This window comes from Eublepharis macularius, chromosome 7, assembly GCF_028583425.1.
Source record: "Eublepharis macularius isolate TG4126 chromosome 7, MPM_Emac_v1.0, whole genome shotgun sequence".
Lineage (NCBI taxonomy): Eukaryota > Metazoa > Chordata > Lepidosauria > Squamata > Eublepharidae > Eublepharis > Eublepharis macularius.
Window position 1 is genome coordinate 20,744,475 of NC_072796.1, and position 12,790 is coordinate 20,757,264.

General features: G+C 40.6%; 1 protein-coding gene across 1 annotated transcript in view; it reads right to left on the reverse strand.

The window, feature by feature from the left end:
- MYO10 (myosin X) overlaps positions 1-12,790 on the reverse strand; it is a 226,595-nt gene that overhangs the window by 68,060 nt on the left and 145,745 nt on the right. Inside the window, exon 19 of the mRNA XM_054984586.1 lies at positions 11,747-11,827. Within this exon, the coding sequence (XP_054840561.1) occupies positions 11,747-11,827 (81 nt within the window). The remainder of the gene's footprint in view (positions 1-11,746; positions 11,828-12,790) is intronic.

The following is a 12,790-nucleotide window of genomic DNA, read 5'->3' on the forward strand; positions in this document are numbered from 1 at the left end:
GGAGTAAAATTAGAAGTGGGATAGCATGAGTAGGGAAAACACAAAAGCCTAAATTAAACAAGTTCAAAGAGTCAGTTCAATATATTATGGAAAAGAGCTCTCCTATGAGGTAAACAATTCTGTTCACAGTCAACACAATTTACAAAATATTTTCAATACAGGAACATCAGGCAAATATCACTGTCATCTAGGTGCAATGCAATTACAACCGGGAAGACATCCCTCAGGTAAGCTTCCACAAAGGAATGTAAAGTAAGTTTCAGAAGAGTCCTTATATTAATGTGCACTTTGATATTTTTATAGCAGGTGGAGCCGGTGGAGGCAGAATGCCAAGTGCAAGCCCACGTTGCCCTACGTGTAGTGCCGGCTTGAATCCGGTGTTTCGTCAGATGACCTCTTCAGGGACGATAAACATCCACCAAACCAAAAGTCAAACAGTGGAATACATCAATTTTAAGCGCCACACAGTCAATTCTATCACAAAACAGTCAAATGAATCACATCCGGCGTCCTTGGAAGTGATTCCACTTCTAATTTTGCATTCTTTGAGTATGCGCCTCTCCTGATTGTATAAAGATGGTGGAGGAATCAGAAGCAACTCCATGCTACTCCTATCTCTTTTCAGAGTTATGCATTGATTTCGAGCTATCTTCTTTGATACAGTGGTAATTTGCCTTTATTTACTGTTTTGTATTTTCTCTTGCTATCAACGTGAGATAGGTGGGCTTATAATTTTCAATTATGAGCCATAAGAGGAATGACACAGAGATGCCCCCCTTCGCACCTGGAGCTGGTGCTGAAGCTCAAGAAGCAATTTCTCTGTTGAAAAATACAGAGGCTCAGCTGGGAAAACAATCTGAACAACTAAAACAACAATCTGAGCAACTAAAGCAGCTTTGGGAGTCAACTGAGGCTATCGATATACGAGTTCAACAGATGGAGACTAAAATTGCTTCCTTGGAAGACTGAACCATCACTCATGAGACAGCTTTCTCAGCTTCACATAATGTTCTCTCCAATCAAATCTCTCAGCTAGAGAATTTCACCCAGTGTCTAAATATCCGTGTTCTTGGACTCTCAGAACAGTCTGAAAAGACGGGACAGAAGAGGCTGGTTGAATTTATGGAGATACTACTCCGCAAAGTTGTGCAGCTTCCTGCCGATTATCGGTTGCAGACTGAACGAGCTTCAGGAATCCTCGGGCATCAGGCAGTGCAAACAAACCAGGTCCCATAATTGTCCAGTTTCTACGAGTGAGGGCGAGGGATCACCTTTTACATTTGGCAAGAGAGAAATGCAGTCCTAATAAAGAGCGGATCATGCTTTACCCAGATTATACTAGAGCTGTGTCAATATTGCATCATCAATTCACACAAGCAAGAGCTTTTGCAAGAGATTTGAATTTGCAATACTACATCAAGTATCCTGCCATCTTTTGTGTTTGGAACCAAGATCAAATTAAGAAGTTTTACACCCCATAGTTGGCAGAAGCTTACTTTAACGGTATAAATGAACTGTGCTGACTATCTGAAGTTATATTAGAACATTTATACATGTGATATTCTGCATTTATACAGTGATGAGGGAAGAGATCTTTACTGGTTGGATATACTATTTTTGAAGTTTGTGTTCAACATAACATGGAATATTAAGGGCATGAGAGACATTACCAAATGCAAAGAGGTTATTTCCACTGAAAATTCTTAATGCTGATATGGCTTTTTAAACAAAAAATTCATATAATGGCAAATGATAAGTTGTGTAGCAACTGGGTTGGAAAAATATATGTTACAGACAAGTCTACTCAATCTAAGGATGTGGCAATATTAATAATAAACTTGTCTCTTTTCAGGTTCAAGAAATAATACAGACCCAAATGGTCTCTTTATTATTTTGGTAGTGAAAAGTTTTGATTTTGTTATGGTTATGATTAATATATATTGGTCCAAATGTGGATTCTCCAGATATGTTTAATCAATGTTTCAGTAACTTGGTAGATCTTAGATACAATTATTTGTTAGTGGGGAGAAATTTTAACAAAAAACTAAATAACACCTTTAGATTGAAGCATATTCCCACATAAGGAATGTTCACTGGTGAGATCTACACTTATATGGCTGAACTAGGTTTGATTGATCCTTCGAGCCTGCTACACCCAAAAGACAGAGACTATACCTTTATTTCTTCTTTACATCATACAGAGAACTGCTGTAGCTCAGTGGTTAAGTGGTTTGGCTGAGAATCAGCACTCTATTGGTTCCAATCCCACTACTGCCATGAGCTAAGTAAGTGGCCTTGGGTAAGCCATTCCTCTCAGCCCAGCTCCCCAGCTGTATTGTGGAGATAATAATAAACACTAACTCGTTCACTGCTCTGGATGAGACACTAATCTGTCTAGAAGAGCGGTATATATGCACAGTTATTATTGTTGTTGTTGTTTTCTATTAGATTATTTCCTTGTTTCAACTGTGCTGATGCTCAGATTAAAGCACTAATGAAATAGGGGCATGATCAGAAATAACAATTATATCTATAATTGTTATTTCCGATCATGACCCTATTTCATTAGTTTTCCAGTTTCCTGATTGGGTTAGACCACCAAGCCTACGGCGTCTTAACGGCTCTCTGCTGAATGATGGAACTTTTAAAACACAGATAGCTGAGCTTGCAGAATATTTTAATATTAACCAAGGAACGGTGAATACTCATGGTACTGAATGGGAAACTTATAAAGCCTTTATTCGAGGAAGGATTATTGTATATGTGTCTTTACAAAAAGAAGCTTAGAGAAAGGGAATGGATATGAAAAATAAGTTGAAATATTTGTTATCTCAGTTTGCTACATCTCTCCGTTCAGATCCAAAAGGTTAAATATGAGTTGAATAATATATTGTCAAAGAAAGTAGAACATGCTGTGACGTGCTTGTGTCCGTCATACTGGGCAAGAGGAGAGCAAGCAGGCAGATTATTGGCTCATTGTTTAAAGCAGCAAAAGAACAATAATTAAATTCCTTTGATTAAGGATGAGAAGAATGTAATGCATGACACCTCTACTGAAATAAATTTACAGTTTCAAAACTGTATAGTAAGGGCAAAGAACCATCATGAGAAGACTTGGAAAAAATTTTCTCTCACAATCTTCCATATTTAGATATGGCTCAGCATCAGTGACTTGCTGAACCTTTGCATATGGATTAAATTAAGGCTATGATAATGAATACGAACACTGGTAAATCTCCGGGATCAGATGAGTTCCCAATTTAACGGCATAAAACCTTTTCAGATTTTTTTTCATTCCAAAATTGTATCAATTGTACAATGGCATTTTCAAATGTGGTCAATTTTGCCAGTATCACTGCAGGGTGTTTATATTACTGTCATTCTAAAGCCGGGCAAAGACCACACTCAATGTGCAAATGTTCAACCTATTTCTTTGATGAATGTAGAGACTAAGATATTAACTGCCATTCTTGCTCACAGACTTCAAAAGGTTATTAGAACTTTGGTACACGTAGACCTGGTAGGATTTATACAAAGAAGGCAAGGATCTGATAATCTTAAGATTGGTCGCTGATCTGATTACATTAAATAGAAAGAGATCTGATCAAGTTGCGATACTTTCACTTATTTTATTTATTTCACATTTCTATTTTACCCTCCCCGCGAGTGGGCTCAGGGCGGATCACAAAAAGCCATTCAAATACAATAAAATTCCATTTCCATAAAACATTTTAAAACATTATTAAAATAAAAAACATATTTCTAGTTATTCAGTCAGCCTTACAAACTAAAACAGGATGGTGGACGGCCCTCGCAGGGAGGGTTAGATTTTATACCCTTGACGATGAAAAAGCATTTGACAAAATATACTGGAAATTTATTTTCTCTACAATGACTAAATTTTGCTTCCCTCGTGCATTTTTGAAATGGATGAGAATTTTGTAGTCATCCCTTAGATCTTTTATTTCAGAACCTCAGTTTTCCATTCCTGAATTGATGAGTTTGATTAATCATTTTGGTGATCTGTCCGGTTGTTCAATTAACTGGACAAACTCAGAAATGATGCCATTGGGAGACAAAATATCACAGAGTGTTAATCACTGAGGGACATTTTCAATGGTGCCCAGATGCTATTACTTATCTTGGAATACTGATCCCAAGGAATATAAAGGACATGATTTAATTGAATTTTAATAATCTGATCTCGGACATATCCTTGGGTTTAGACAGATGGACAACCCAAAACTTGTCATTATGTGGTAAAGTAAATACACTAAAAATGAATATTATACCCTCAAACTATACATGTTATGCTTGCAATTCCTTTTTACTTACCTTTTAGATATATTCATAAAGTTAATACTTTGTTTCAGAAATTTATGTGGTGTTTAACATCACCCAAGATTTTTTAAAGAGGATGCAACTTTCAATTACTGAAGGAGGATCTAGTTTTCCCTTATGTGTTAACGGGTATAAATTACTGAGATCTCTCCTCTCAGCTGGAGAATCCATCTTGGGCTCTTTTGGAGGCCTCTTTTTTGGAATCATTTTTTAACCATTAAGATGGATTTTGTTCCTCCAACAATTTCTGAAGGTAGAGAAGTATAGCACATAGTATCACAACAATATCAATTTGACCTGTTCTAAAACATGCTAAACTAACATAATTCTTTCTTATGGAAGGTTTGGACAGATAAGGGAATTTTTACTTGTACTTCTTTTCCCCCTCTTTCTGTTTGCTTTTTTATTTTTTTTCTGTTTTGCACCTATAAAATACTTTTTTAAAAAAGGTAAGAGTGTGAACAGATGTGGGGAGGCTAGGCCTTGCTTTTCTAATATGCCATTCTCCATAGGAGTACAAAGGTGATCTCACAAGACGTAGGGCAAGACTTCCCCTGCTTGTCTTTAATATTTATTTTGACACACATGGTGTTTGCTTCACTGTAGCCAACCAACCTGAGACATTCTTGCTGGGAATTAGATGCCAGGTGCTACCTGTCTGTGACACATCTACAGAGAGAAACTGACCAGACCTGTTCACACAACCACTGAAAGAGAGACCCTGTAGGCTTCTTTGGGAAAGAATTCCACTTTGCAAGTTCCCATAATGAGCTTCTCAGACAACAAACACTGTATAAACCATAGCACCACCTACTAAAAGAATGTGCACTAAAGTTCTTCTAGAGAAAAGAAAGCAGAAAAGTGTAGCTGAAGTTAAAAACAAGAGAAGAGCAGCACTGGCTGTATTCCAGATTCAATGAGGCATTTTCAAATAGGAACATACTCTAATGGCCAAAAAGAACCCTCATTTTCTTTGGGTTATAAATAACCTGAACATAGGTTCAAGTAAGGTCACATAACTTGCTGAATAGATAAAATGAGCTTGGAAATTTGCCACACAAGATAGGGTTATCTGGCTGCAAAAATGTAGCCCAGTTTCTCTGTTGTCTTAGGCCTCTCCTTTTGCTGTCTTGCATGAAATTCAATAGTTGCCCAGAAATATCCAGGGCTTTTTAAAAAAAAATCAGGTTCATGGATTACTTAGTGCTTTTCATTATTTGAATATAGTACCAGGTCAGCACAGGAGAAGACTGGCTCATTGGGGCGGTGACTCCACAAGCACAGGGAATTATTTCCCCTTCTTTTCTTTCTTCGGCAGTCATGCAGTGGCACCACAGCAAATCACACGATCCTGGTACATACCACAAAACATACACAGAAGCATGGAGTCTGCTGATTTCGCTCTCTCATCCAGTACAGCACATTTTACTTTGCCACATTTCAGAATACTTAAGACAGCGTGTTCACAATGAACGCTTAAGGTGACAGTGTCAGGCGGGTAGCCGTGTTGCTTTCCACTAGAAGAGCAAGGTTCAAGGTGTAAGCTTCAGGAGCTTTGAGTCTTCAAAGCTTTTACCTTGGAAATAATGTTGGGTCTTTTAAGGGGCTGCTCGACTCGAATCTCGCTCTTAAGTGGTGACAGACAGCTTTGCCTCCACTTTGATTATTGTCCCGGAATGGGGATGGAGGGTATGCATGAATTATTCCTCTGTCCAAACCTACTAGCACAGCTGCCGTTTATATGCAACTGTTCAGGATGAAATACAAGCTGCACTATTCATTAAACACAAAGCCCTGACTTGTGGCAGTCACAACAGGGGTCATCAGAGTGGCCTCAAGCATGGATGACCACCAGGGTCAGGAACTAGGAGGGACTCGAGGTCTATGTCAGAAAGAGCTGGCCAGTGCTCACACAGTAACCCTGGCTATCCCTTAAAAGATCAAGAGCCAGTCTTGGGAATGTGTGTTCCCCTTTACCTCTTGGAAGCAACCCCTTTAATACTAGATACGAGAAACCTCAGCAATGACCTGAACTTCCATTAACACTAACCAAGGGCTCCAATCCAGCCTGCATCTAAAACTACAGTTTAACGTTGGATTCTGACCCAAAGGAATCCTTGTCAGCATTAACTGCAGTCGAGACAGGTGCTGATATTTTCCTTCACTCCAGTTAATGTGGCAGGACAAAAATCTGTGCCGGTGGGACAAGACACCGTACATTTTTGAGTCCAGCTCCTCATCTCTTCAATACAAAGCAGAGTTACACCTGTGTCAGTCTAGCAAGAAAGAAAAAGACGTCATGCACGGAAGCAGCAGCCACACTCGATGTGGAATACTGGACTCTGGAGAATATAACTGATGAAAATTTAGGAACACCAAATTGCTAAATATAACATTAAGGCAAGCAATGGGGGGAGGGGGACTTCTTTCAGGAGCAGGAAAGGTATATTTCAGCAGAGCATCTGCCATGCTGCGCAAAGAACTGCTGAAAAATGGGGTAAGCAGAAGCGGATCTCCAAGCTATAAAACAGACTTTATTCTTATGTGTCCGTGGCACTGACGTATTTTGTGGCCAAAGGTCATAAACGGGTCGCTCCATTAGCACTCCAATCAGGCAGATCATACTTGGATATGCAAAAACTTAACAGCTTGTTTCGTTTGAATGTATTTTTCTTCCTGACTCTACCAGCATTTTAAAATAGTTACAAATTCAAATTAAATCATGCTTAGTGATTATCTGAAATTTTCACATCCTTGTAAGTGCTACCCATCCTGTTTTTGGTTTCAGTAGATGTAAGATTCCTTCAAGATTCTTGTACACAGACTATCACAATCCATGTGCATTTCCAAACTTTACTGAACAAAAACCTTACAAGCCCTTTGTGTTGGTTACTTATAAGGACCAGTAAACCATCCTTGCAGAGTAGCACTGTACCTTGCATGTAACATGGTAGAGTTTATTCAGTTGTCCCTCCAGCCCTGGAAACATGTTGGATTCCTTAACTAGCTTCATGATGTCATTGTTTTGACCATTTCCTTGCCTCTGCTCCTTATGACTGGCTGCTACGATCAGGGTTCTGCCTCAAGCCAAGAGGAAAGGAAGGGTATAAATGCTCAAATAAAAAATGGATGGAGAAACGCACCATGTGGATAGACAGTCAGACCAGGATTCTGAGAAGGCTCTGGCTAGAATCCCCATTCTGCTGTGAAAGCCCACCGGGTGACTTTGGGCCAGTCAAGCCTTAACGGACCTCACAGGGTTGACTGTTGTGAGAAAATGGAGGAGGTGACAATGGTGTTATAAACTGCTGTGGGCACCCAACTGGAGAGAAAAATGGGGCACAACTAAACAAAGGCGATGCTGGGGTATGTGATCCTGCACGTTACCAGAAAGCTGTTTTTGGTAGTGTGCTTGAGTCACCCATACATTCCAGCTGCTAAACGATCTTGTCACCTCTCTAAGAGGAAAATATTTAAGGAGCTGCTTGTTTGTGAAGGTCTGTAAGCGGCTTTAAAAACCACACTGGGCGATGTGAGTGTGTGCGCGTGCACGAGTGCCATCAAGTCTCAACTGGCTTATGGTGGCCCCAGCAAGGGTCTTTGAAGGGCAAGTGAGAAGCAGAGGAGGTCTGTCACTGCTTGCCTTTGCAGACCAACTCCAGTATCCCTTGGTGGTCTCCCATCCAAGTACCAACCCTGCTTAGCTTCTGGAATCTAAAAAACAAGAGAGAATCCCCCTGAGGTTTGCACACAATTAATCCAATGAACTCACTGACTATACAATTTATCAAGTTTTCAGTTCAAAGTGCCAAAGTGCTGTAAGTGCAAAGGTTGCCAACAATAAATATCCATAAATATATCTCAATACAAAAACATCCATCAAGGAATACAATGCAAACGATACAAACACTTCAAGTCCACAGCATCAATTATTTCTGCTATAAAGCATCATTCTTCCAGGGCTTTAGCGTTCTTATCCAAACTGTATCGAGTTCATATAACCAACAAGGTAAGTGTGCTTCAAGCAGATGTTCACATAAACGGCTGATGTATTTTTCTTTCCACAGATGTATGATACTCCCAGCTCTCCAGACGGGATAATGCCAACAACATGAAGTGAAGGCCTGACATGTTCAAAAATAATTACGCTTCTGAAATCTGACAAGATAGGGCTATACCATGCCATACCACCACCCATATTGGGATACATATGACTCTTGATTATATAGTACTGACTAACCAATCTGGTGGCACTAAAAAATTTAGCCCATTTAAAATACCAGGCAAGCAAAAGCTCACAGACTTAGGCATGACACAGAGCCAGGCCTCTCTAAATAATTCATGCCTAGGTCGTTCCTTCCGAGGCAAGTTGAGGGAGATTCTCGTATTGCCTCTTCTGCCCTAAACATGAGTAAATACGAGGTCCCCACAATAAAGTTTTCACCCATCTCCTGAATCACCTTGATATGCTAAGGCTGGTTACCTTCGACAAGGGCAACGCTAGGCCCTGACTAGATACCTACCTAAATTGCTGAGTGGCAACTGCTTTTTCTAACCCTCCTACAGTTACACTGAAAACTTTAGCCAGACCCAGCAGGCTGAGCTTCATTTCGAGGTCCCTCCACATTGCTTTATTCCCAGGCCACGCTGAATCTCAACGGCGCACACAGGCAACATGCGTTAACCATCTCACCACGCCTCCCTGCCAATTAAGCCTCGCACCTGTCACCAACTCTCTGCCAAGCCACACACAGGGACAGCTTCTGTTGTGGCCAAGCTAGCTTGGACTGGCACAGACACTGAGAAGCATGCACTGTGGACGGCATCTCCAACTCAACATGTCGCTTCTACAGGGGGCGAAAGGCAGACGTGAGCCTCAGGCTCATCTATTCTCCCCCAAATTACGTACAGCCCTGAACTGGAGTTTATGTACGTTGTTTTCCTCAATGAGCAGATCCTCCTGCTCACATTGTCCAAAAGAAGTGACCTGGAGCCTATTTGTGCCTGTGGGCGAACTCTACTAGGTGGCAGGGAAGGGAGTGCAAGAAGCACAGGCATTTTCCTCCCTCTCTGCTCCCAAACTGGAGCACTGTTTTGAGATACATCCACTCAACATTGTCCTCTAATTTTCTGCTTGCCAGGTTTCCCCCCCATCCTTGGCATGCACTCTCTCAAGTGGGTTTACAATGATATTTGTTTCCTGAAAGAATGCCCATTTTTGAAGGGCATGTCAGGGCCATTTTCCTTAACTCTTCAACGCTGCTATTTTCCCTACCTTGCCACCCGAGGGCTTTTTAAAAACTGGTCATTGCTACGGCGTTAGAACCCTATAGCATTATAGCAATTACTGTTTTTTTAAAAAGCCCTCGGGTGATACAGCGGGGAGAAAACGTCCCCCAAATGGTGGCTGATGGAGTAAAATGTGAAACAACTCCTGGGTGGATTCTCCCTTGTCAATGTATATGCCTCTGCATTCACAGCCGCAATGAAAGCCAAACGGGGAATCCTCACCAGGTGTATGCAGTCTAATGATCGCTCCCATGTCCTACCGGGGTGATACAACAGTGCCAGGTCTGAACTAGCTCTATGACCCTCATGAACGTTCTCTACAGACCCGACTGCAACCACCTTTTCTAAAAATCCGCCCGCAAGTTAGTGGAAGACCTCTTTGGCCAAACCAGCAGACTTCAGTCTGTAATATAATATCACCGCAAAAATATCAACAGAGTAATACTGAGACAGGCACAAACACTGCAGTGAATTATGTCACGCACAAACAATGTATTAACATGCTCATCTTAACTGACAGGAAATCTCTATTCCCTTCTTTCTCTGCTGGGGCTAACTGCACTCTGGCAGGGAGGATTGTGTTGATCAGGGGAGACGGAGTTAAATCCCTCTCTCCTCCTCTTGCCTTTCAGTCTCAAACGCGCACCAGGAGGACGGATCTCAGATCTCCAACCTAACATGTAGTCTGGCCCTTTGTTTTATTCTGGATGTGACAGTTTGGCAAGGGCTCAAATGCAGGCAGCAAGAACGTTCAGGAAGAACAGAAAGAGCACAGTCCAGTATTTCGAGCCGCGAGCAGTGCAGAGCCTCCCCTTACATACTGTCTGGAAACCCTGCTCAAACTTCCTTTTCCTTTGTCACAGTCAGGCATGTACGTAAAAAGATTAAAATGCTTGTCGCAATAGCAGATTCCACGATGGGCAGCTAGATCGTAAATATGATACCTCAAGAAACTTGTACTCAAACTTGTACTCAAGAAACTCCACTGAGAAAATAAGCTTCTAAAAGAAGAGTTCCCAAATCTGTTTCCACTCAACTCTTGAGGAAGGAAGGAAGGGATTTACTCCCCCCTTCCCTTCCCTGTGGGATCTGCTGTGATCTTTTTTGCATTAAGCCTTTTTGATGAACTTTTGATTTCAATAAAGCTGTTGCAAACAGAGATAAAACAGCCTGTGCTGTTTGAATCTGAAAGCCATTCGTAGAAATGAATGGAAAAATCAGTACGCTTGGCTCTGCCGTGCCTTTGAAATCCACAAATCTGGTGAGTGTTTGCCTTAAGCTAATGATAAGTATCCAAAGACTGCAAACTGTTTACAAAATATTAATTTGGCACACGTCTTCTTTGTACAAGTTAATTCCTAAAATTAGTATGGTTTTCAAATTGTATATTAGGGAAAACTTTTGGACTTATTGAGACAATTAGAAGCTCAGGTATAACAGATAAAATTCCCTGGAAGACAGTTTCCCAGCACTTCCAAACTTTCCGTGTACTGTATAGTCACATAAGAGTTATGTCCACACTCAGTTCTTTGGGAGTGACCGAGATCCACCAAATCTGGCCAGGGAGTCAGGAACCGTGTTCTTACACGACTGCATGTCCCAGACTATTCTCTGCCAACTTCCCCTTTTCCTGACGCCTGTCTGTGACACAAAAAGTCCTTAGGACACAAGTCAATGTAAGAAAGTTTCTTGAGCACAGGAAGTTTGAAAATTACTGATTTAAACTTTACAAGAAGACATATATTGTTGGAAACCAGCGAGGAGTTATGATGAAGAGAATGCAACTGCTTTCCACTTTCAAGAGATTTGCTCCACAAAGAACAACTCTGTAAACAGAAGCGCTCTCCACCTTTTTGTAAAGGTACCTTGGGGGGCAATTTCTTTGATCAATCACTTCAATGAAGTTTCACAGCAAGCAGGTAATCGAAAGCAACCCAGGAGGAACGGTTGCAGGATGCTTGAAACTTGCTAGCTTGTAAACCCACTCGTAATTTCACAGAGAAAGAAAGAAGAAAGCTACTGTTCCAATGACAAAAGTGGCTGCTTTGACAGATAAAGCCACCAATTCCTGGACCTGCCCCAAAAGAACCAAGGCAAACACAATATTAAACCTTACCTTGTGCATATTTGGCTTGATACAGCGAACAAAGAAAGGGTTTGATGTGCTTAGTGTTGCCATTAAGGAATGCAGCGAATCCTAAAACAAGGAAAAAAGGGTGGTGGAGGGAAGAGATTAAAGCTGTGCCGCTTCTTTTCGATAAACCATCATAGCTGCCTCTGCACTACCACCTAGTGGCAACTAATGCAATTTACACCTGTGTAGATTTTCCCATTACAATATATGGGCATGAAAGTTGGACAATGAAGAAAGCTGACATGAAAAAAACTGGTTTACTGAAAATGTAATGTTGGAGAAAACTTTTTCAGATATCATGGACAGTACATGTGTTCTAGACCAGATCAAGCCTGAATTCTCCCTAGATATTAAAGTCATTAAACTGAGGCTATTGTACTTTGGTCACATTGTGAGAAGATTAGACTAACTGAAAAAGTTAATAATGCTGGAAAAAATTGAAGGTAGTAGGAAAAAGGAAGACCCAGATTAACTCAAAGGAAGCAACAGCCGTCTTGCAAAACCTGGGCAAAGCTGTCAATGTCAGGACGTTTTGGAGGTCTTTAACTTGTAGAGTCACTATAAATTGGAAGCGATGGTGCATGACTTACACAGATTTTCTCATAGGAACTGTTTGGTTGCACATTTTATCCAAGTCTCTTTTAAAATGAACTGTATGATCAACCAACACAAGAGGTTGAGCAGCCAAAATACATGTGTGTGTATTAAATTAATTACAATTAAATTAATTACAATTATATATTGCACAGTGCATACATAAAAATGATTAAAAACCATAGAGAATAGCTGAAAACCTTGAAACTAATTGATACCAGTTATAAAATTCACAAAATAGATTGCACATAAAATAAGCGCATTTTGGCCCACTGGGCCTTCCTCAAACTTGTTTGAACAACAGATATAATTACAACATATAAATATGAAAATAAAAATGTTGCTTGTTCAGGCCAGGCAGTTTGTAAATAAAACACGCACAACTCCAAATATTAGTTAAAAGTTAGCAATATCCACTTGGGGAGCCTCCCT